This window comes from Trachurus trachurus, assembly GCF_905171665.1.
Source record: "Trachurus trachurus genome assembly, chromosome: 2".
NCBI classification, from domain to species: Eukaryota; Metazoa; Chordata; class Actinopteri; order Carangiformes; family Carangidae; genus Trachurus; species Trachurus trachurus.
In genome coordinates this window covers 3,159,907-3,184,625 of record NC_139914.1, presented here as the reverse complement: position 1 = coordinate 3,184,625, position 24,719 = coordinate 3,159,907, and the positions used below count along the sequence as shown (strand labels likewise).

The window sequence follows — 24,719 nt, the reverse complement described above, 5'->3', positions numbered from 1 at the left end:
TTACATGTGTGTTTGGTTAGGCCGTCCTGTAATCATCGCTCTAATCATTGGACTTTTACTGCTGAATAATCCTCATCGCAATTCATCTCAATTCAGGACATTTGGAGTGTGCACAGTGCGCAGTGGTGGTGCAATAGGTTTTCATTGTCACGTGTCTCTGGTTGTGCAAGACTTAACTTTGTTTGTGCAGCCAAATCCTCCTCACATCTGTGTATTAATTTTATTATTTTTTAAATTTTGGATGCAGCATCTTTTTAGAATTTTGTTTTGAAGCTTTTACGAAAGCAAAGCATCAATGTGCACGGCTCAAGCTATTTCCTCTGTCTCTCCTCCTCCCGTCTGTAGTGGAGCCCACAGGGCCGGAGCTGGTCAACCCGTGCTACGCTGGGAACCACGACTGCGACACCACAGCCCAGTGCATCCCGCTGGAGGGCCAGGACTTCCAGTGCCAGTGTGCGACTGGTTACAGAGGGGACGGACGCAACTGTTACGGTACGGGTCGTCTTCTGTCGCTTTATATGGGCATGAGCACACACAGCGTAGTACTGTCTGGGTATACAGTACAGCGCCAGGTCTTAAAGGGATAGTTCACCCAAAATTGAAAAATTTCACTCATCTACTCACCCTCATGTGGACTAAGGGCTGGGAGAAGTTTCAGAGTCCTCCGTGGCTTCTCTGAGTTACAGGGGGTCTCGGCGTAGCAGTGCATGTCCATATAACGGTTGCAAATTGATACCAACTGTCTTCGTAACAAAAAGACACACCAAAAAACATCCAAATAGCTCCATGCTGCTCGTCTGTAATGTCCGTCTTGTATTGAAGCCCTGAAATGCGAAATTGTCCCGAAAAAAATTAAATAAGTCTATATTTCAAGCTTGTTTTGTAGCCGAAGCTTCTCGAAGCTCCTCTTCCCGGTTCGTCCAAATTTGACGAACCGGGAAGAGAAGCTTCCGCTACAAACAAGCTTGAAAAATAGACTTATTTAATTTTTTTCGGGACAATTATATATGGACATGCACTGCTACGCCGAGACCCCCTGTAACTCAGAGAAGCCACGGAGGACTCTGAAACTTCTCACAGCCCTTAGTCCACATGAGGGTGAGTAGGTAATGAGTGAAATTTCAATTTTGGGTGAACTATCCCTTTAACGGTGTATGTACAGAACGCTGCAGAGTGTTTTATGGTGCTTTGCTCCACTTGGCTCAGTCTAATTACTCCCTCACACACTTAGACAAGACACACAAACACATGCAGACGGAGTTAAAGCCGGTTCAAGGGAGTGTGTCTGTGTTTCGTCAACATGGCTCCATTACATGTAAAAGGGTCAAGTACAGGCTGGATGGAAGGCATCATCTGTACTCCCACCTTTACCTCCTTTTCTTCTCTTCTTTTCTCTGCATCCCATCCTCCTCCTCCAGGTTAATGTGCTAGTTAACAGGCACTTGTAGGGTTTTCAGCTGGAGCATGGCCTGTCATTAGCCCAGCAGCAGGTCTTTCTCTCCTGCTGACAGCACTAGGAAAGCCCCAGGCCCAGCCTTCGTTCCCATGGCTGGGCCTCAGTGTCTCTCTCTCTTGCTCATGTAGCCCTGCATAGTGTTGCACAAGGTGTTTAAGAATGCAGAGGAGAATCCAGGTGTGGGGTGTACATGTTACAGTAACACAAACAAGCAGGCGCACAATATATATACCACTAATGACCCTTAATAACAGCTTTTATCCTCATGCCCCACATGCAACAGTAATGAGTTGTCAGATAAAGGATTCCTCCTCGGTCACAAGCTAAAGGGCTTTTGTCTCTTTTTCTCCCTCACCGCAGACATCGATGAGTGTGCAGAGGCTCTGTCGTCATGCGGCGCTCACTCTCAGTGTGTGAACCTGCCTGGAAGCCACCGCTGCCAGTGTCAGAGCGGCTACGAGTTTGGCCACGACGGGCGCACATGTGTCGGTAAGTTGTGTGTGTCAGGGGATCGCCAGAGAAATTACATCGTCTGAGGATGTGGAAGGATGCTTCTTACCCGTATGAATCACCCGTCTAGTCTGAAAACTGCAGCTGCATGCGAGGTGACACAATGGTGCTCGGCTCTACTTTTAGAAACTTTTATGGTCAAACATCCCAAAATATTGCTGACAATACACAAAGTCACAAGTAGCAGTCATACACTGGCCTGATGTCACTTCTTTTATGATTCATAGTGAGGCAACTGTGTGTGTATCTGCTGAAATAGACAAAGGACTGTTAATTACCATCTGAAATTAAAGAAGTAGTCCACCCAAAATTCAAATTTCACTCATTATCTACTCACCCTCATGTCGACTAAGGGCTGGGAGAAGTTTCAGAGTCCTCCGTGGCTTCTCTGAGTTATGAACGTGTTGTTAGTTGTGAACGGAGCTCACTTTTCTTCTTCCAAAAAGACACACCAAAAAACATCCAAATACCTCCATACTGCTCGTCTGTAATGTCCCTCTTGTATTGAAGCCCCGACATTTTTATTTGTCGGTATTTGGATGTTTTTTGGTGTGTCTTTTTGGACGAAGAAAAGTGAGCTCCATTCACAACCGTCATATGGACATGCAGTGCTGCACGGAGCCCCGCTGTAACTCAGAGAAGGCACAGAGGACTCTGAAACTTCTCCCAGCCCTTAGTCGAGATGAGGGTGAGTAGATAATGAGTGAAATTTGAATTTTGGGTGAACTATCCCTTAAATGACGCGACAAAGCCCTTTGAAGTGGCTTGTCTCTGAGCTGTGAAGTTATTTGCGTGAAACATCGACAAAGATACACACTAAAAAACACTCAACAATAAAGGCTTGGCTGCTGGATCTACTTGCACGTACTTGCATGTAAGTTAAAACCAACGTTGTGTAAACACAGAGTTTGTTCCAGCGATTTTCTCCCATCATGTTCTCATCCTGACCTGTTGTCAGTTACACTTGTTGGTCCCCGAAGATGCAGTTTGGATGCACATGTAGCTCTGCATGTTCCAAAAGGAGCTGAACAATATTGGAAGAGACCCACATATTTGTCTGAGCACAGCAAAGGAATAGCATTTCCTCCAGAGCGGCGCACGGCACAGCTGTGAAAGCGAGGAAAACTCAGCGAGAGAGAGGGGAGGATGGGTGACGAATGTGAGAACAAGAGAGGGTGAGATTAGACGGGACAAGGGGGGAGGGAGTGTAAGACAAATGGAGCAATGACACAGTGTGTGTGTTGCCCTGGAATGTGTGGAGGAGCGAGGTGTGTGTGTGTCCTCCTTTCACCCATCAGTGTGAACTTCTGATGAACTTCCTTTAAACCCTCCCTACCTCCCTCCGTGACGGACGCAGTATGTAATACTTTACATAAGGCCTTGAAATCATCCAAATATTGATAAGATACAACAGAGCTGCATAATTTCCAGCCAGCAGTCACCATCAGTATCAGTATATACATGTACTTCATAATAACATCTAACATTTTACTCTGTCTCCGTCTCTCTTTCTTAGATATGGACGAGTGCAGCTCCTCTCCATGCCACATCAACGCCAGATGTGTAAATACACTGGGATCTTTCGAATGTCAGTGCCAGTACGGCTTTTATGGCGACGGTTTCTTCTGTTCCCAGCAGGAAGGTCGGTAAAATTGCCACTGTAGCGATGATGCATGCTGACAAAAGTTGCAGATTTGATTGTTTTCACTTTACATTAAATATGATTGTGCCACTTCTGAACAAAAACGATGATGACATGTAGTGAATTATTGTGTGTACAGCACAGACAGTTCGTCCAAAGAGCCAGTGTGAGCAGCACAGAGACAGTCTGCAGAGCGGTGCGGAGGCGAGCGGCCGGCCCAGTATCGGAGCCTTCATCCCTCAGTGCGACTCAGACGGACGATACCGGCCGCTGCAGTGCCACGGCTCCACTGGACACTGTTGGTGTGTGGACACTAGTGGACAGGAGAGACCAGGAACCAGAACTCCACCTGGGACCGCACCCACAGACTGCGACAGACCGGGTAAGAAATGCTTCTTCACCAAAACGATGACCAAATGATGTCCCACACATGTATGCACTTGCACTTTCCACTGCAATCCTGCGTTTTTATTACCATGCAGGGCTATTTATTGTCACTGTAGTGTCACTCTATCTATCTATCTATCTATCTATCTATCTATCTATCTATCTATCTATCTATCTATCTATCTATCTATCTATCTATCTATCTATCTATCTATCTATCTATCTATCTATCTATCTATCTATCTATCTATCTATCTATCTAGAACTGGTCTGACTGTCACAGTATATGAGTAATAATGTCATTTTATTCTGATCTTTTCCTGCTTTTTCTGAACCAGAGCGTCCTAAAACTCACTGTGAGCACCGCAGAGACAGCGTCCAGACCACCAGTCCAGAGGGATATCCTTTATTCGGAGCCTTTGTCCCTCAGTGTGACGAAAACGGACAGTACGCACCTCAGCAGGTCAGTGACCACTCAGGATTTTACTCAACCTGAAGCTCAAGTGAAATAAAACAATGTTAAATTCCTGCCATTATTAATCTCAGTGTCACAGCTCCACCGGACATTGTTGGTGTGTGGACAGTAACGGAGAGGAGAGACGTGGGACAAGAACATCGGCTGGTGAAGCACCCAGAGACTGCAGTCAACCAGGTAAACATGTGTTTCACTGCTTTAACATTAGTTTTTTTTAGCCTCAACAGAGAATAACATACAAGCCTGATCACATATAATCATCATCGTCATCACTTGTTATTCTTCGTCCTCAGATGAACCGGAGCGTCCTAAAACTCACTGTGAGCACCACAGAGACAGCGTCCAGACCACTAGTCCAGAGGGACATCCTATAATAGGAGTCTTTGTCCCTCAGTGTGATGAAAATGGACAGTACACACCTCAGCAGGTCAGTGCTTGTATTTTGGATTTTTTCATGACTGTAAACTTGATATTTAAACTGAAAATGTATTTATTTATTTATTTATTTTGATTGCTGCTCTCTCTCCAGTGCCACGGCTCCATTGGACATTGTTGGTGTGTGGACAGTAGGACAGGACAGGAGAGACCAGGGACCAGGACTCCACCTGGAGCAGCACCTGTAGACTGTGACAGACCAGGTAATAAGTGGTTCTTGAATTAAATAAACTGGTGTCAAAGTGACAGTGCTGTTATATTCTGTTGGTCTTTGTCTCCTCAGATGAACCAGAGCGTCCTAAAACTCACTGTGAGCACCGCAGAGACAACGTCCAGACCACCAGTCCAGAGGGATATCCTCTACTGGGAGCCTTTGTCCCTCAGTGTGATGAAAACGGACAGTACACACCTCAGCAGGTCAGAGACCACTCAGGACTTTACTCAACCTGCAGCTTTAATGAAACATGCACACAAACAGGGTATCCGCAGAGTCTTGAGAAGTATTAAAAGTCGATAAATAAATTTTGGGAAAATTGAGACCCTTAAAAAGTATTAAAAAGTCTTTTCACAACTTTATAAAGTCTTACATTTTGAAGGTATTTTTTTCTGAATTAGCTGTCCAAGAGTTTGAGTCCTAAAAAACATTGTGAAAGTGTGTGAATATATTCGTTTTATTAAAAAACAAAGATGAACCGGGCGAGTGAGTATCCGAGTATTTGAAGTCAAGCGAGTACTCGGATATTGGCTACAGCCCTACTGGAAACTAAACCAAACGAGCTGAGGCACATGTCATGACTGTCGTGATTGTTGTTTTTGTTTTTTGAGAGTGGAGCAGTGTTTTTTTTTATAAACGTTGCCTTTGATTTATTATCCTAGCCTATTTTGAATTCTGTTGTATCATAGTGGTCTATAGTCTTTATCACAAACTAAAACTGTTAAGTTAAAAGTGTCACTGATATAAATGGTTGCAGCTTGAAGTGGCGGTGAGGTATTACTAATATTAAGAAGGTCTTGAAAAAGTCTTAAAAAGGTATTAAAATTAACTTCAAGATTCCTGTATACACCCTGACAAATATATTCATGTTGTTGTGAATCTCAGTGTCACGGCTCCACCGGACATTGTTGGTGTGTGGACAGTAGGACAGGACAGGAGAGACGTGGGACAAGAACAACGGCTGGTGAAGCACCCATAGACTGCAGTCAACCAGGTGAGCGAAACGAAACATATTCTCCGGTGTTTCCTTTACAGCTCAGTTTGCTCACATTGTTTCTGCACAGACAGATAACTCATAATAAGACGTAATCTGTGTGTAGCTGGAACAAGGACACCACCTGCTACACAGCCCACTCACTCTGACAAACCAGGTGTGAATGCCTGGAAAAGCTTGGCAGATATTTATTTGACTGACACGCTCTGCTTTGTACTTCTGAGACAGGTCTAAGCTTTAGATCATGAAATATATCTTCATCCATTTTAAAAGACTGACTAAACATACCTCACATATCCGGGTGAAAGTTGTTATTATTATAGAAATTCTGTGTGTTTTCATTGTCATTTGTTCAAGGTCAATATCTTACAGTACTTTCCCGCCTTTTAGATTTAGATTTGACATTTTCGCCACAGGAGTTAAAGCTGGGGGTTTATTGCATGTATTTTGTTGGAAGAGATGAACAAATAGTGACTTTTTGTAATTCTGTCTTTTCCTCCTCGGTTAAACCAGAGCGTCCTAAAACTCAGTGTCAGCACCACAGAGACAGTGTGCAGACCACCAGTCCAGAGGGACATCCTATAATAGGAGTCTATGTCCCCCAGTGTGATGACGATGGACAGTACAGACAACTGCAGGTCAGCCCCCAGTGACTGAAACTGATGTTTTTGAATTACATCTAAAATACATTTTCTGACTCTCTGAAATAAATCAAATGTTCTGTTTTTTTTTCAGTGCCATGATTCCAGTGGATATTGTTGGTGCGTGGACCCTCAAGGACAGGAAGTAGCCGGGACCAGGTCGTTACCTGGTTCTCCGCCCACCGACTGTAACAATCCAGGTGAGCAAAGAGAAGAAAAAAACACACACAAACAAACAGACTCACTTCTCCCTCCGCTCAGCTCCACGTGAGCACTTACAGCTTATTAGTTTAAAAGCAGCGCAGGCAGCAGGTGTATTATGTCATGGCTTTCCAAGGCTTTCGGGCTCAACATTGACCCGTGAACGTGAACCCCTTAATTCCTCATCTCGATGACAAGTCAAACAGACAGCACGTTTACACGAGTGTGTGTCTAACCTTGTAAGTGGTGCACGGCTGAGGTCATTGGGTCATCGCCTTGGAATGCCTGGAAAAAACAGGTGATATCACCATGTGTGTGTGTGTGTGTGTGGTGGGAAACAGAGCACGGAGCAAGAATAACATGAAGCTAAAAAAACACATGAGAAAAAAATGTATATACATTTCCAGTCAAAGGTTTGGATCCACTTTCCCATGTCACTTAATTTCACATCCTACAGGCTAGATACTGGATGTTATAACGTCGTACAGTATATGCACATGCTAGATTTTTGAGATAATTATAATATTGGGTAACACTTTATTTGATGCGTATCTCTATAACGCATTATAACCATACTTATAATGAGTTATAATGCAGTTATAGCACTGTATAACTATAATTATAACACTCATAAATTATCATAATGCTTTATAACAATAAGCATAACACATCATAAAGTAATAGACTAATAGAGTTATAATTCTCTATAATTGTGTTATGCTTATTGTTATAAAGTCTTATGATAATTTATGAGTGTTTAATGATAGTTATACACATATATAAGAAAATTATAACACATTATAACTTATAATGCATTATCGATGTGGGCATTGTCAGCGAGTTGCTAACAATTATAATGTATTATAATACCTGACTTTATAAGTCAAGATAAAAAGCTTTATAGTGTGTTATGATTATTGTTATAAAGCATTATGATCCTTTATGAGTGTTTATAACTATAGTTATACAGTGCTATAACTGCATTATAACTCATAAGTATGGTTATAATGTGTTATAGAGATAGGCGTCAAATAAAGTGTTACCTAATATTGAATTATAATTGCAAAATAATAGTGGTATGTTTGTGAAAATCTACATACAATGACTGCATGTGTTGTTCAGTCATATTTGCTGTTGTAGGCTACAATCCTGTTCTGGATGTGACTGTACTTTTCCTGCTCCCTGCTCTTTGTCTGCTCTGTCAAACAGATTTACTGAGACTGTCTCGTGGTTTTGACCCGTTCGTGTGATCTGTTAAGTGTTTGCAGAGTAAATAATCTTTGTCTTGTCCTCCGCAGGAGAACCAGAGCGTGCTAAAACTCACTGTGAGCATCACAGAGACAGTGTGCAGACCACCGGTCCAGAGGGACAGCCTATAATAGGAGTCTATGTCCCCCAGTGTGATGAAAATGGACAGTATATACAACTGCAGGTCGGGATTGAGAGACAGATACATTAAAATTGTTTTATTCAAGGACTTAAAGTAACTTTGAGTGACATATTCCAATGACGTGTTCCAGTGCCACGGCTCCAGTGGACATTGTTGGTGTGTGGACAGTAGAGGACAGGAGAGACCAGGGACCAGGACTTCACCTGGAACAGCACCCAGAGACTGTGACAGACCAGGTATTAAATGGTTCTGCAGCTAAATAAACTGGTGTAAGAGTGACAGTGTTGTTATAATCTGTTGGTTTTGTCTCCTCAGATGAACCAGAGCGTCCTAAAACTCACTGTGAGCACCGCAGAGACAACGTCCAGACCACCAGTCCAGAGGGATATCCTCTACTGGGAGCCTTTGTCCCTCAGTGTGATGAAAACGGACAGTACGCACCTCAGCAGGTCAGTGACCACTCAGGACTTTACTCAACCTGCAGCTTTAATGAAACATGCACACAAATATATTCATGTTGTTGTGAATCTCAGTGTCACAGCTCCACCGGACATTGTTGGTGTGTGGACAGTAACGGAGAGGAGAGACGTGGGACAAGAACAACGGCTGGTGAAGCACCCAGAGACTGCAGTCAACCAGGTAAAGATCCTACATTTCCCCAAATGCACTTCAAACTCTCTGTTTATTGCCTCGTCACCCAAAGGTAAAGTCTCATGACATCACCAGGATTATTTTTTATCAGACTTGTCAAAGCTCCTCCAGAGCTACAGAGGACATTACGTCACTGTTTGGACAAGCTGTGGCTCACTGAACTTGTTGTTGAGCCCCTTCAGCTGTGATCCAGTGTGTTACATCTGGACATTAAACCACAACAAATATTCACATATGCAACTGACATCATCGCAGTGTGACACATCACCGGGAAGGAAGAGGAAGAGGGGGAGGAAAACTTTATGTCTTTGTCTGACTCTGAACCAAGGCAAAAGGCATATTGATGACATATTTGTAGTTAACTGTTTGTTATTCTTCGTCCTCAGATGAACCGGAGCGTCCTAAAACTCACTGTGAGCACCACAGAGACAGCGTCCGCACCACCAGTGCAGAGGGACATCCTATAATAGGAGTCTATGTCCCTCAGTGTGATGAAGTTGGACAGTATTTACCTCAGCAGGTATCATTCTGACTATAGTGTGAAGGAGCATGGCTGTGCATCTGTATTTTAATATCGATATGGGCAGATTTTAATTATTATGTCTCTTGCAGTGCCACGGCTCAACTGGAACTTGTTGGTGTGTGGACAGTAGGGGGCAGGAGAGATCAGGAACCAGGACGTCACCTGTAGCAGTGCGTAAAGACTGTAGCAAACCAGGTGAGACACTTTGGGCATCAAGTCTGAGGAAAAAGGTGAAGTTTTGTCCAATCAAGCTGCCAAACCTGCCAAAAGTAAAGATTGACCAGAGCTTCGACATATGTTTGTGCTTTCTAGTAACTTGAAGGGATAGTTCACCCAAAATTCAAATTTCACTCATTATCTACTCACCCTCATGTCGACTAAGGGCTGGGAGAAGTTTCAGAGTCCTCCGTGCCTTCTCTGAGTTACAGCGGGGCTCCGTGCAGCACTGCATGTCAATATGACGGTAGCGAACGGAGCTCACTTTTCTTCGTCCAAAAAGACACACCAAAAAACATCCAAATACTGTACCTCCATAGTGCTCGTCTGTAATGTCCCTCTTGTATTGAAGCCCCAACATGAGAAATTGTTCCGAAAAAAATGAAATAAGTCTATGTTTTAAGCTCGTTTGTAGCGGAAGCTCCCAGCACTGCTCTTCCTGGTTCGTCCAAATCTCGCGCGATTTGCATTGACACCCAGTTCACGGCTCCGCAAATCGCGCGAGATTCCGGCAGAGCAACACTGGGAGCTTCCGCCACAAAAATTTGAATTTTGGTTGAACAATCCCTTTAAATAACGTGTTAATTCTCCTCTAGATGAACCGGAGCGTCCTAAAACTCACTGTGAGCACCACAGAGACAGCGTCCGCACCACCGGTCCAGAGGGATATCCTCTAGTTGGACTCTATGTCCCTCAGTGTGATGCAGAAGGACAGTACCTCGCCCAACAGGTAAAACTCACTGACACATATTGATTAGTCTTGAGTATTGTGTGTGGGGTTAAAAATATTAATAGCACTGTTTTCTTACTTATTGTTATCTGCTATATATATATAGTGCCATGGTTCCCCTGGACATTGCTGGTGCGTGGACAGTCGGGGACAGGAGAGACCAGGAACCAGGACGCCACCTGGAGCAGAACCCGTAGACTGTGACAGACCGGGTGAGATTTCTGATCACCAATCAAATAAAACATCTATTGTGGGCTGTTATTGAGATGTTTCAGTCGACCCTTCAGCTGCTAGCGCTGTGAGGAACATGACTTTAGTCTGTGCCTCTCTCTCTCTCTCTCTGATCCTCGCACTTACACTCCAACGTACACACAGAGGCCGGTCTATAAATTCACTGCTGGCCATAAATTCCATTTACGACCGTCCAAACATCTGAAGTGGTCATTTTGTGGTGAGATGAAGCGGAGGCTGTTGCTCGGAAACCAAACGAAAAACAGGACAAAGGGGCTGACTGACCCGTCTTTTTATAGTGACAACACGGTGTTAGTGTAACAGCCGCCGTGCAGATGCTGCACAGACGCGCAGAGACAAGCTCGTAGATGTGTCGTAGCTACGTTTACCTCCTCTCAGATATTACCCTAATATGCTTCTCAGTCTAGAAGCTCAGTTCAGTCTCACATTAGAAACCCAGAGAGAGAGAGAGAGACGCCAGTGTAAACACCAGCAGAAGCCTGAAGTGGTTTTGGGTTTAGTTTTAAAGCTCTGCTATAAAGTGAGTTATTAAAGGGATTTTACAAGATAAACAGTCTTGACAAAAGCAATATGTGTGTGTTTGTGTGTGCTGTTTTACAACACACCATTAATCAAACACTTCAGCTATCACTGACATGAACTCTGAGGCTATAACAATGAAGAACTGCAACAGATAGAATCTGAACTGTTGTTTTTAAGCAGTCAGTCAGAACAGTTATAATTAAGCAATATATCACGACAGGCCGTGGTATATGCTCATTATACCACGGCTAAGGGGCGTTGTTGGCCCGACTTTTATAAAACGGTTACCAATAATGACAATATGAAAGAGGAATACGTATTTTATTCAACTAGAAATACATATTATCCAATAAAATAGCCCCACTGTGAAAAAAATAGTCCCACCTCTCCGGACGTTAGCTCCAAGTTAGCTCTGCATCTCGTCTTTTCCTCCGCTTTTCTTTCAGGAGAAAGTCACTGCTCAATCCCCTCTACCATTGTTAACCCTCCCCGGAGGTGAAAGTTCACCTTAAACATGTGAATTCAACTACTTTTGTCAATTTTTTTTTAACATTGTAGAAACACCGACTGTCTTTTGCTACCGACTGCAACACTTCCATTCATACCAGTCATACGTACCTGACGCGGAGTGATAGCCTATGCTGTGATAAGGCTTTAGAATAGTAGCCGTGGTATATACTGTATGCTCATTATAGGTTATCACAGTTAACAACCAATCAGATTGCCGGATTTCACCTTTCCGTTTTGTTTATAATGTGCGATACTTTATTTTTCCCCTCAGTCCCTGTTGCTCCAACCCAGCGTCCTGAGAGCGTGTGTGAGCGATGGCAGGCCAGTCTGGTTGAGCACTACGGCGGAAAACCAGAGGCAAACCAATACGTGCCTCAGTGTGAGCCAGACGGACAGTTCAGGTACACAACAAACAAACACAAACACAGTGTGGTGTTTGAAGAAATCAGGCTACTAATCTCAACTCTTCTCCCCCCTCAGTCCAGTCCAGTGTTATGGCGAGACGACTTACTGCTGGTGTGTGGACCAGGACGGACGGGAGGTCACTGGAACCCGATCACATGATGTCGTCAAACCCGCATGTACGTATCTGTTCCACATGTAACACACACTGCAAAAGCTCAAAATCTTACCAAGAATATTTGTCTTATGTTGAACTATCCCTTTAAAGCATATTTTCACTTGAAATAAGTAGAAAAATCTGACAGTGGAGCAAGTTTTTCTTTCTTATTACAAGCACAAAAAAAACTGCTTTCACTGGCAGATTATTCTACTTATTTCAAGTGAAAATTTGTTTGAAACAAGTGAAAATGATCTAAAATCAAGTTAATTTTTAGGTGATGAGTATTATTTTAATAAGTGGAATGCGTTTAGTTTTGACTAGAAATTAGACATTGTGACAAGAAATAAGACAAATATTCTTGGAAAGATTTTGAGTTCACATGTTTGATTTGTTTAAATTATGGCTGATGAAGCGATTCACAGTTTTGAATCCAACCAATCCTTTCCATCCCAGGCCTTCCCTCGGTGGCCCCGCCCACCGTGCATCCGTTGCCCCGCCCCGATGTGACCCCGGTGCCAAACACTGACGTCACGCTGCTGTACGCTCAGGGACAGAAAATAGGAGCGCTGCCTCTGAACGGGACCAGACTGGACCCGAGCCGATCCAAAACACTACTGACTCTACATGTAAGAGAGAGGAAACATGAGGTCACTGCTGGTGTGGCTATGAATATGTTACTTAATACATGTAATTATGTGTGTGTTTACACTTGTGTGTGTGTTTGTGTGCGTCCAGGGCTCCATAGTTGTTGGTCTGGCCCATGACTGCAAAGAGAACCAGGTCTATTGGACAGATTTGTCTGCAAGAACAATCAACAGAGCTTCGATGGCTCCTGGAGCTGAGCCCGAGATCCTCATCAACACAAGTGAGATCGCACTCTCACACTCTCTTAAAGGGATAGTTCAACATTTTGGCAAATTGGCCCATTGCCATAATCCCTATAGTCATAGCAGTAGGTTTGTTACCTTTATTTGTCGGTGCAAGCTATTTTTAGAACGGCGGAGCGGAGCGGCGAGCTGCTCAGAGCTATGCTACGGAGGCTCATGGGATTTCTTGGTTTCCCTCATCAAACTCATCAAATACACAATCCAACAACTCCACAACGCTCTGGTGGACAAGTTGTGATTGTGTTTTAGAGGTAAATGCAGAAACTGCTTGCCGGAAAACTGCCCCTGAAGGCAACGCGCATCAGTGGTTTTGCATGAATTTACCTCTAAAACAACTCTGTCTGGTAACGTTCTGTTATTATCTCATAGGTGGTTCAGAGCGTTTTGGAGTTGTTGGATTGTGTATTTGATGAGTTTTATGAGGAAAACCAAGAAATCCCATGAGCCTCCGTAGCTCTGAGCAGCTCTCCGCTCTGCTCCGCCGTTCTAAAAATAGCTTGCACCGACAATTAAAGGTAACAAACCTACTGTTATGACTATAGGGATTATGGCAATGAGCCAATTTTCCAAAATGTTGAACTATCCCTTTAACTCTTGAATAATAAATGTTGCGTAGTGTTTTTAACAAATTCAACTCTTTCTCTTCTGTTTCTCTTCTGTTCCTGTAGACCTGGTCAGTCCAGAGGGTTTGGCCGTGGACGCCAAACGCAGGTTGATGTTCTGGGTCGACTCAAACCCCGACATGATCGAAAGCGCCAACCTGGACGGCAGCGGGAGGAAGACGCTGTTCGACACAGACTTGGTCAACCCCCGCGCCATCATAGTGGTCTCTTCCACCGGGTAAAACTCTTTATTCCTATTTGGTTTTAGTCGAGACACTAACAGGCAAAAACACTGTTCATGCACTGATCAATTTTGAGATTTTGGGCTATATTTCATTCATTTTTCAGATTTCGGTTCTGGAAATGTATGGAAATTAGCACATATTTCATCAGATATTGCCTTATTTACATATTTAAACATAAAATTTGACAAAACTTGTAATGCAAGAAATATTTGTCTTAATGTGAGTGATAAACTTGGGAAGTTTCATGGTGATATCTGTTATTACCCTATTCACCGTAGTGTCTCAAAACAAAGAAGATTTAATAATCTAACCTGTCACTCACTAAAACTGTGGGGCAGTTGAGTCTGGATTTGCAAACACTTACGAATCCCTTTCCCTGAAGCAGTCAAGTGCCCACACACAGGCTTCGCGATCAAGTGTAACATCCTCAAGGTGCTGTAGCGCTCCACAGAGATTTTATATCGGGCGAGAACCAGATGGTTTTCAGTCCATTATCAGAACCGTGAAATCAAACACACAAGTGGAGCGACAGGCCCTGTAACAAATCCATCGCTGCACTGGAGGTTATATGTTTTTATTAAGGCAGTTTAAAGCAGCCGTATGTTTGATAACTCAGTCACAGAAAAAGTAACATTCAGAGGTTTTCTCTCTCTGTGGGTGTTGCACCGGAGTGAGCCAAGAAAGAACTGCACTGATGCTATTAATCCTGGACACACACACACAGACAGACAGACACACACACATACACACACGCACACACACACACACACACACATGCAATGAAAGCTTGAGGCCTTCATTCATTGGTCGGCTCTCAAGGAATAACATCTGCTTTTCATCATTGCAACTAATCACATAATCAACAGTTCAGTGTGTATGTCTGTGCTTGTGCGTGTGTGTGTGTGAGAGAGAAAGGGGGGGGGGGGGGTTAGACTGTGTGTGTGTGTGTGTGTGTGTGTGTGTGTGTGTGTGTTAATGTGGTTGATACAAGTGATTAACCATAGCAGCAATAACCTAAATCATAAAACCTCAAATGTGTGTTTCACATTATTGGTTTGACAGTTTAAAGTTTAGCGTCTGCCTCAAGGCCAAGTATGTGTGTGTGTGTGTGTGTGTGTGTGTGTGTGTATGTGTGTATATATGTGTGTGTGTCCTGACAAAAAGCCAAATCCTAAAGGTAATTACGGCCTCACACGGGTACACTTATGATTAACCACATGTTCCCTCAGCAGAGCAGAGCAGACGTTAGTGAAGGTATGTACATGTGCACTAATGCCTCATACATCAACATCTGCTCAAATTGATTAACACACACTCATATACACATGGTGCGTTTGCATGTGTGTGTGTGTGTGTGTGTGTGTGCGAGTTGATTGCTCATGTGGTGTGTATTACCTGTCGTTCCCTGCGGAACGTGCCCACATGTACACTATCATCTACAGATGAAAAGCTGCGTGGCGTCATGAGCAGCCCACACACACATGTTATCATCCCGCGCTGAGTAAAGTTTGGAGCTTTTGAAATGTTTTCTAATAATGACATTTAATTTGCTTCATCACAGAAACAGATGAATGATGAAAACGTGGTTGAAAAATGTTCATATGTGTGTGTGTGTGTGTGTGTGTGTGGGTGTGTGTGTGTGTGTGTGTGTGTGTGTGTGTGACAAATAAAGATGAAACACACTCAAAAAAAATGTACCAAAGGAGAGGGCGGGGGGGAGCTGGGGTCAAAGGTCGCACGCTGCTCGGAGTAACCTGACCGTGACCTCATCAGTGTGAGACAGCTGCTCCCCTGAGCCCGTTGCATGTGTGTGTGTGTGAGGTTGTGTGGTGGTTTTCCTCTTGTCTCGTTATATTAGCCAGAGACCCAGAACCGCTCTGACCTGTCCACGCCAACTCAACACTAATCCAGTCTGGACAGAGTTTTCACATCACAATTTACCGCACATTTCAATTTGAAATACACATCAATTTACAAAAACTCATTTGAGGAAACATTCGCTTGCATTTGAAACACTACAAGCTTACTAACACATTAACAAGATAAAATAAAATAATCACAGGGGTTGACATTTCAACAAAAGTGCTTTAAGCGTGTTAAAAGAACACAGGATTGTAACTGTGTAAAGCAAGAAACTTTGACATTGTTTCATATAATTCATTTATAGACTGACTTTCTTCCGATAATACCTTTAGGGATGTTATATGGTTTTTAATTTCATTTTTAAAACAGTTTATGGTGGGTTTTCTGTTTTTCCATTTATTCTTGTGTATGTTATGTATGATATTTTCCCATAATAAGAATTACCGTATGTTCGCCATTTTGGATACCTTTTTTGACAGACCGTCCATATAAATCATCACTTGAAATTTGTTAAACAAAGAATTGTTAATCCCAATATTTAACCATCAACAAACATCTTTATCATTTAAGATAACTACAATAAGTCTTTGTTAGTGTCACTTCATAATAACGCGCTGAATGAAACGTCTCTGTCTTCTGTAGGACTCTGTACTGGACAGACTGGAACCGAGAGGCTCCGAAGATCGAGAGTTCGTCGGTGGACGGTCAGAACCGCAGGGTGGTGGTGTCCGACGGGATCGGTTTACCCAACGCTCTCACATACGACTCTTCATCCGGACAAGTCTGCTGGGCTGACGCAGGTAAACGGGGCTGAAATCTCCTCTCATTGTCCCGCTGGCTGTCTATAATAATGATAATAATAATAATAACAATAATAGAGAACCCTCAAATAGATTTTTTATTTCTGCAGGTTTATTGAAAGTGGCCGATCTAATAGACCTTCAGACCTTAAAAATAATGTATAAAGCAAAGAATAGATCATTACCAGAAGAGGAAGAGGACAACAGACTGAAGCTTGATTTTAAACATACATTTGCAAGGCTAAAAAAAAAGTAAAAAAAAAAGTATATCTCAGTTAAAGAAAATGTTTAAAAAAGAAAAGATAAGCGCCTACAAAAAAGAAGGAGAAAGAGAAAAGATAGATAGACTAGTGGTGTCCACTGCTATTTTGCTTGTTTGTTTTCTTGTTATTATTATATGTTTCATCATCTTTAATATTTTGAAATAGAGTATAATATTGGTGTTGATAGTAAGCCAATGCAATTATAACAATAGAGAGGGGCAGGTACTATAAGTTTTTCTTCATCCTGCTCCTTTTCATTTATGTGTACATGATGTAGATATGTGCAACCATGTGTAGTATGTATACCATGAATGGAATAAATGAAAATGAAATGAAATGAAATCGTTTCTCTGCTCTTTATTCCAGGCACTAAGCGTTTGGAGTGCGTCTCCCCGGACGGCTCAGGTCGACGAGTGATCCACCCCACTCTCAACTACCCGTTCAGCATGGTTTACTACAGCAACCACTTCTACTACACAGACTGGAGGAGGTAGCCATCTTTTCTTTACTCTTTACTGATCATGTGACGCTCAGTCTGGACCATCCATCCTCACCTTCTCTCTCTCTCTCTCTCTCTTCTCTAGGGATGGTGTGATCGTCGTGAGCAAAGGCAGCAGCCAGTTCACCGACGAATACCTGCCTGACCAGCGCTCTCACCTGTACGGCATCGCCATAGCAGCCACCCACTGTCTACCAGGTGAGATATGTGTGCACAAACACTGCCCCTCTCACATTTTAAAGGGATTAACATTAACAAGGGTTCAACATTTTGGCAAATTGGCCCATTGCCATAATCCCTATAGTCATAGCAGTAGGTTTGTTACCTTTAATTGTCGGTGCAAGCTGGTTTTAGAACGGCGGAGCAGAGCCGTGAGCCACACTATGAGATAATAACAGAACGTTACCAGACAGAATTGTTTTAGAGGCAAATACAGAGACTGCTTGCTGAAAAACTGTCCCTGAACGCAACGCGCATCAGTGGTTTTGCATGAATTTACCTCTAAAACAACTCTGTCTGGTAACGTTGTGTTATTATCTCATAGCGTGGTGATTGTGCAGGTCACAACTTGTCCACCAGAGCGTTGTGGAGTTGTTGGATTGTGTATTTGATGAGTTTGATGAGGGAAACCAAGAAATCCCATGAGCCTCCGTAGCGTAGCTCTGAGCAGCTCACGGCTCTGCTCCGCCGTTCTAAAAACAGCTTGCACCGACAATTAAAGGTAACGAACCTACTGCTATGACTAAAGGGATTATGGCAATAGGCCAATTTGCCAAAATGTTGAACTATCCCTTTAATAACCAGAGACACACACACACACATATCATCACTCTCTTTCACTTGCACACTGTCTATTCAGATGTGTTATTATGGCTCTGTATAATAACAGCCACGCTACCTCCCCTCTCTCTCTCTCATACACACACACACACTTTAAGGTGTTTCAGACAGTGAGCTCACTGGTGTGTGTGCAGTGATGTCATCACATCAGTCAGCTCCCACCAGATGTCACCTGAAGCCTGAAGGCTGCATCAGCGCAGAGACAGTGAAGGGTTAACTCAACCAGGGAGAGGAGGAGGAGGATGTGTTCAAATGCGATAGAAAGACAGTAATTATGAGCTTCTCCAGCATGAAGGAGAGACGTCAGTTTAAGAATATTTACTGAGGTCATTTTGTTTAAAAAAAATCAATCAGACACAGATTCCTATTGATATCGTTGTGTTTCATGTCTCTAAAAACACGCCTTTAAATGTTTATTCCCCCTAAAATATTATCGAACCTAATAATAAACACATTGAGCCTCCCTCTCAAATGCTAAATCCACATCTGTACCATCTGTAAACCATGAGTGAACTCATTTAGATATCAACTTTGAGTTGTTTGCATCTAAGGTAAATAATTACCAATGATTGTGTAGATATTGTGTCATGTGAATCTCCGTGTCTGGAGGTTTGTGTTTCCTCATCCCGAACACAAAAGCGAGTGACGAGTGACGATCATAAAGCTCAATCGGAGACCAAAGAACAGCGATCACACAGCTGCGAGCGACCCTCTGCCTGTATTTTGTGTTTGCGTATTGTCATGTTTGATGTGTCGACATCTTTTTCAAAGCCTCCTCTTACACAGCTGTAAAGTACAAAGTGGCCGTCTAAACACAGGATAATCCTTAAAGTGGCACCTTGGCAGATGTCGTCAAAGATGCACACATCTGCCGAGTGAGTGTGAAACCTGCTCGTCGTGACGGAGGAGTTATGTGCACGATTCAGTTTGTTCCTGTGACTCTGCTCACTTGTATGGCAAGCGGATTTAACATTTAAAAGCTAAGTTTGACTATGCAGAATTAACATTGTAGATATCAACAACGTCTTTCTGACTAGTCGTAATTACATTTTGAATAGTTGGATTTTTCATTCAAGATATCTGTAATTCCGTTTTGCCTCGTCAAAAAGAACATTTCCGATATCCGCAACTACATTCTTCCTATCCACAATTGTCATTTCAGATAGGCCTATCCACAACTACGTTCTTCCTAGGACAAATGACGTCACTTTTGCCGTTCATGTGTATGGGGTTTGTCATTACAGATATCTACAATTTAGTTGCAGATATCCGCTATGTGAATTATGGATATCTGTAACTGAATTACGACTATTCCTAATTCCAGTTTGAGATATCTACAACGTCATTTCGCCTAGTCAAAACTTAATTTAAGATATCTGAAAAGGGACATGTAGATATCTTTAATTGAGGGGAATTAAAGATATCTGTAATGACAAACCCAATACACATGAATGGCAAAAGTGACATAATTTGTCCTAGGAAGAACGTAGTTGTGGATATCTGAAATAACAATTGTGGATAGGAAGAATGTAGTTGCGGATATCGGAAATGTTCTTTTTGATGAGGCAAAACTTAATTACAGATATCTGCAACTCATATCCAGTCTGGCTTTTAAATGTTAAAATGGCTTGCCATACATACAGTTGGACTGTCTGTCACTACCAGTTTGAAGCCTCAGATGAAATAACAGCCGCTGTGCTTCAAAGACGTGGATGTGTGGTGTAATTCGGACCCTGATGACAGCTCTGAAACACACTTGTTAAGGGGTTTTGGGAGCTGCCTGTCAGAGGCTTAAAAGCTGTTATTGTTAAATACATGAGCACAGATTCTCTCAGTTGCAAAGTGCAGGGCTTTGTTCAGGATAGGAGGCTCTGTTTGTTCTGTCATTAGGCTACTCGTCTGCTCCAAAGCTTTCATCCTTGCCGCCATGCAGATTCACACAGGAAGAGAAGATCTTTTACCTTTTACATCTTCATTTCCACCCCATCTTTAAAACTTGAAGAGGAGGTAAAGAAAGAGAAGAAAAGTCAAATGTGTCAAAGTGATTAAAGAAAATGTGATTTCCGTGTCGCAGGGAGCCACTAACGACGGCGCGGCGGCCGCAGAGTCCAAAGGTGCTAAAAGTCTGAGGGTGGGGGAGGGGAGGGGGGGCAGGACCGGCCCAACACCCGTCCTCTCCGGCGTCCCTCAGAGGAGAGGACCATGAGCAGGAGGCAAGATGGCTTCCTGTGGCCAGACTGACCGTCGGAGCAGATTTACAGCCCCTCCACCACAGACCGGACCCCAGTATCTCACCTTAAAGATATAACCCCCTAAATAAATGTTTTGTAAATTTGTTTTATACCTCATTTTTAATTTGTTTTTTTTACTGTATTTTTGTATGCAAGTCTTCCGTTTTTTGTTTTTCTATTGATTAGCCAAAGAACAATGACATCAGATTTTATGAAATGTACGAGTTTGTGTTCAAGTGTTCGAGCCAAAGTTCTGTTGTGAAACTTCCCTTTTGTGGCCACAGTGGCTTTAAATCCAGTCCGTTACGAGTCTAATAGACACACGCTGAAGGAAAAGTTGGGAAATTAGTAGGTGGAAAGATTGTGAATCATACCGTTTCCCATACTTTCAGCTCAGATATGGATCTAAACTATGACAACAACTGAAGAAAAACGCATTGAAGAACCTGTATTTTCCATTTGCCTTCGTCCGATCACAGCAACTCTGCACTACTAATCTGATTCTCACACATGATGAAATGACATTACAGTTTGTTTTTTTTACTACTACTACTTTTCAAATCTTTATCTTTTTATAAGATGTGATATTTATAACAATAAAATGTGATTTGGTACTTGATGGATGTTTTGTGTTTATGTATCTGCGGTGGCTTCAAGGTGCAACAATCAATCTCCACACAGGAATCACAAGGAGCCAAACTCTCTTCTTCAGCTGTATTTATAGATTTGTCTCCAGTCAGTGTAAATCTTTCAAACTTCAAAATAACGTTCCCATCCATCTGCAAAAAAGTGGGTTTACACTGGAAACAGAAGACACAAATAAAAGTTGTCTGTTTGAAGCTTTGAGAAGTTTCTCAGCAGTTTCTACTGGGGGGAGAGTTTGTGGCGGCAAAACTCATATGTCCACCTCAAACAAAAGAAAAAAAAACTGGATTTTCTGTTCAAAAACTCAAATTAAAACTCCTGTGGTTCAGTCTCACTCTTCCTCGCTCTTCACCCTGGCTCTCATCTGCCGACCTTGCCCAGCCGGTGGTCTGTCTTGGGGTCGGCGATGATGGCCTGAACGGCCACGATGGCCTCGTTGATCTTGGTCTGCAGCTCCCTCAGCTCCTCGATGTGCAGCAGGCGCAGGATCTGAGCTGCTTCGTTCAGAGTCGCGTCTGAGGAGAAGTGAGGAGGAGGAGTGCGTTTATTTTACTTACTCCATAGATGATTAAGTTTTATTGGATACATGTGGCCGTCGTCCACGCCGCTGATCTACCACCTCGTGTCAAAGTAACCAAACCAACCCCTTCACAATCCATTTGCACTTCCTGTACTTTTGATTTCAGGATGTTGAGCAGGCAGCACTCACCTCCAGTGTCGAAACCCAAGATGTGTTTGTCTAAAGCTACTGGAATGCCCTGCAGAAGAGAGAGGGAAGTATATATTATTATAAACAACTGGAGGAACATTTTGTCTGTATAGAAATGTATAGATCTAAACATAAACAGTGTGTACCTCTCTGTTTTGGCTGGCTTTAGTGATGGCTTCAGGAGAAAGTCTCTCTTGGATCAGAATACGAATGGCCTGGTAGGTCCACATGAAAACACAGATTCATTTACACGACAGGTTTCCTCTGAATTCAGATTATAATCAAAAAGACTCACAGATGCTTTCATTGTATTTATTTCCATCTTACATCTTTACTCTTAACAGTTTAAGTTTGTTTTGCTGCACTGTAAACAAACCAGTACTGAGATCTTAAAGGTTTCAACTAATGGCCCTAATAAAATGTATTATTTAAGTACATTTAATAGAGCAACATCTCTCACCTTGAGCATAACCAGGTAGTCGTCGTGCCGCTGAATTTTGAGGATGTTGGATAGAGCCGTCACTCCTGCTTTGAAATCTGGTGAGTTACCTAAAAACCAACAAACAAATAATGATTAAATGAGGATTTGACGATGATGATGACACTAGAGAGGAAGTGAGGTGTGAGGAAATGCAGAGGAGCAGAGAGGCGTCTGTGCTTACTGTCGAGGTTGATCAGCGGGTCGACGGCTTTGTCACTGTTACTGGAGGAGGCTGCCAGCGGCTGACAGTCCTTGTACTTATCCACTGAGGACACACAGGGAAGATTATTCCTTGTATAATGTCTCCATCTACTGGTCTACATCTGTATTTCAGCACTGAGCTACAGATTTATACCTTATATGCCTTTGTCTCGTTATACCTTAAAGGGATAGTTCAACATTTTGGCAAATTGGCCCATTGCCATAATCGCTATAGTCATAGCAGTACGTTCGTTACCTTTATTTGTCGGTGCAAGCTGTTTTTAGAACGGTGGAGCAGAGCCGTGAGCTGCTCAGAGCTACGGAACGGAGGCTCATGGGGTTTCTTGGTTTCCCTCATCAAACTCATCAAATACACAATCCAACAACTCCAAAACGCTCTGGTGGACAAGTTGTGACCTGCACATTCACCACGCTATGAGATAATAATAACACAACGTTACCAGACAGAGTTGTTGTAGAGGGAAATTCATGCAAAACCACTGATGCGAGTTGCCTTCAGGGACAGTTTTTCATCAAGCAGTCTCTGTATTTATTTATTTTTTGGTAATGTTCTGTTATCTCATAGCGTGGTGAATGTGCAGGTCACAACTTGTCCACCAGAGCATTTTGGAGTTGTTGGATTGTGTATTTGATGAGTTTGATGAGGGAAACCAAGAAATAGCTCTGAGCAGCTTGCCGCTCCGCTCCGCCGTTCTAAAACCAGCTTGCACCGACAATTAAAGGTAACAAACCTACTGCTATGACTGTAGGGATTATGGCAATGGGCCAATTTGCCAAAATGTTGAACCATCCCTTTAAAATGAATGCATGTCTGTGAGCTTGTCAAACAAAGTGGGATCATTACATGATTACATTTTTCTCACCATTGTCTCCATATTCGTAGCGCACAGCCAGGCCCAGTAGCCAGTCCACAGCCTCCTGCCGCTCCTCGACTCCAAAGGGACAGTTGACGTCCTGCAGGTACTGCACAGGCACAAAAGGAAAAAACACAGGAGCTCCTATGTTTAAAACCAGTGCTACAAAAAAACACACACCTCACAGTTCTCTAGTAGTGGGAGATTCAAGGTGGTGTAATCTGTGGTGTCTGTCACCTTCTGGTAGGCTTTAGGCCACTCAGAGCTGGGGATGTTCCTCAGGTCTCCTCTCTCCTCGATCTTGTAGTGTCGGATCTTCTGGTCCTCCAGCCACACGATGCAGTTCCTGAACTGGGTGTCATCTGGAGGGAGAGGAGCACATCTGTATGTATGTAAACTCACACAGGACACTCACATCAGCAGCCACATGTGCCTAAATGAACTAATCAGCTGTCTGAATATAAATGCGATGCTGCAGGGCAACATGTCAGCTTTCAGTCTGCTGAATCATTTAGCTACGACAGGACCAAAATAGTTGACACTGCATCAGAGTGGACAGTATCACAGTTCACTGCTTTATCACTGTTAGATTGATATTTACAGGCCGGAAATCTAGGTCAGCATTTCCAAATTAAAACACCTTTCTCTAAAATGTTACACACTGTTTAATAGATTGCTAATTTCAAGGTAAAATGCAATAACTCGTTAGCTGGTTTAAATATTAAACATAATGCACACTTTGTTTACACATAAAGCTATGCCGAATCAAAGTATTATGTATTAAAAGTGTGTATTTATATTTACGTCATGGACAAATGAATACACTTCTGTTAGAAAAGACAAATCGTGAAAGTGGCATTTTGCTCCAACAGTTTGGCACCGGTTTGTCTGGACACGTTAGCTGCTCCACGTTACACCCACTTGGACCGATTTAACAGCTTTTAACGAGTTTCTTTCTTACCTTTGCAGTCAAATCCAATCGGGTTGTGATAATCTAGAGCTGTCAGTTTCCTCCGGAACATTTCACCGTGTGTTTTGAGTGTAAACGGAGGAAATCTGGAGCTAGCAGTTTGCTATATTTGCTGCTTCTGCTAGCACTCGGTGAGTGGCTCTGCGCATGCGCTACGTACCACTTCCTGTTTGGACTATCAAAATAAAACTTCACCCGACGACAAATCAATGAATGGCCATGTAAGTTGTAGTTTAATAACTTAACTTTAACTATCCCAAACAACTGGTTTCTAACAATTTGCTACTCCCACTCATA

At 42.8% G+C, this 24,719-nt stretch overlaps 2 protein-coding genes across 2 annotated transcripts in view; one reads left to right on the top strand and one right to left on the bottom strand.

Annotated features, from left to right (window-relative positions):
* The window catches only part of nid2a (nidogen 2a (osteonidogen)), a 46,209-nt gene extending 25,049 nt beyond the window's left edge, over positions 1 to 21,160 (top strand). The window contains exons 15-43 of the mRNA XM_083990141.1: positions 346 to 492; positions 1,817 to 1,945; positions 3,483 to 3,608; positions 3,748 to 3,990; positions 4,334 to 4,458; positions 4,542 to 4,647; positions 4,764 to 4,897; positions 5,000 to 5,108; positions 5,189 to 5,322; positions 6,005 to 6,113; positions 6,627 to 6,751; positions 6,849 to 6,954; positions 8,254 to 8,387; positions 8,476 to 8,581; positions 8,661 to 8,794; positions 8,879 to 8,984; positions 9,383 to 9,516; positions 9,609 to 9,714; positions 10,332 to 10,465; positions 10,572 to 10,677; positions 12,021 to 12,150; positions 12,230 to 12,330; positions 12,765 to 12,937; positions 13,047 to 13,176; positions 13,867 to 14,038; positions 16,551 to 16,708; positions 17,338 to 17,461; positions 17,556 to 17,668; positions 20,385 to 21,160. Coding sequence (XP_083846267.1) covers positions 346 to 492; positions 1,817 to 1,945; positions 3,483 to 3,608; positions 3,748 to 3,990; positions 4,334 to 4,458; positions 4,542 to 4,647; positions 4,764 to 4,897; positions 5,000 to 5,108; positions 5,189 to 5,322; positions 6,005 to 6,113; positions 6,627 to 6,751; positions 6,849 to 6,954; positions 8,254 to 8,387; positions 8,476 to 8,581; positions 8,661 to 8,794; positions 8,879 to 8,984; positions 9,383 to 9,516; positions 9,609 to 9,714; positions 10,332 to 10,465; positions 10,572 to 10,677; positions 12,021 to 12,150; positions 12,230 to 12,330; positions 12,765 to 12,937; positions 13,047 to 13,176; positions 13,867 to 14,038; positions 16,551 to 16,708; positions 17,338 to 17,461; positions 17,556 to 17,668; positions 20,385 to 20,395 — 3,665 coding nt within the window. The 3' untranslated portion in view covers positions 20,396 to 21,160. The remainder of the gene's footprint in view (positions 1 to 345; positions 493 to 1,816; positions 1,946 to 3,482; positions 3,609 to 3,747; positions 3,991 to 4,333; positions 4,459 to 4,541; positions 4,648 to 4,763; positions 4,898 to 4,999; positions 5,109 to 5,188; positions 5,323 to 6,004; positions 6,114 to 6,626; positions 6,752 to 6,848; positions 6,955 to 8,253; positions 8,388 to 8,475; positions 8,582 to 8,660; positions 8,795 to 8,878; positions 8,985 to 9,382; positions 9,517 to 9,608; positions 9,715 to 10,331; positions 10,466 to 10,571; positions 10,678 to 12,020; positions 12,151 to 12,229; positions 12,331 to 12,764; positions 12,938 to 13,046; positions 13,177 to 13,866; positions 14,039 to 16,550; positions 16,709 to 17,337; positions 17,462 to 17,555; positions 17,669 to 20,384) is intronic.
* An 81-nt stretch (positions 21,161 to 21,241) lies between these two features.
* rtraf (RNA transcription, translation and transport factor) lies at positions 21,242 to 24,568 on the bottom strand. The gene is made up of 8 exons (XM_083990267.1): positions 24,414 to 24,568; positions 23,690 to 23,814; positions 23,462 to 23,561; positions 22,558 to 22,641; positions 22,356 to 22,444; positions 22,042 to 22,110; positions 21,896 to 21,944; positions 21,242 to 21,701 (listed from the first exon to the last, which is right to left on the bottom strand). Exons 1-8 carry the CDS (start codon positions 24,472 to 24,474, stop codon positions 21,547 to 21,549), a joined length of 732 nt encoding a protein of 243 aa, XP_083846393.1. The 5' UTR covers positions 24,475 to 24,568; the 3' UTR covers positions 21,242 to 21,546.
* Positions 24,569 to 24,719: the final 151 nt, after the last annotated feature.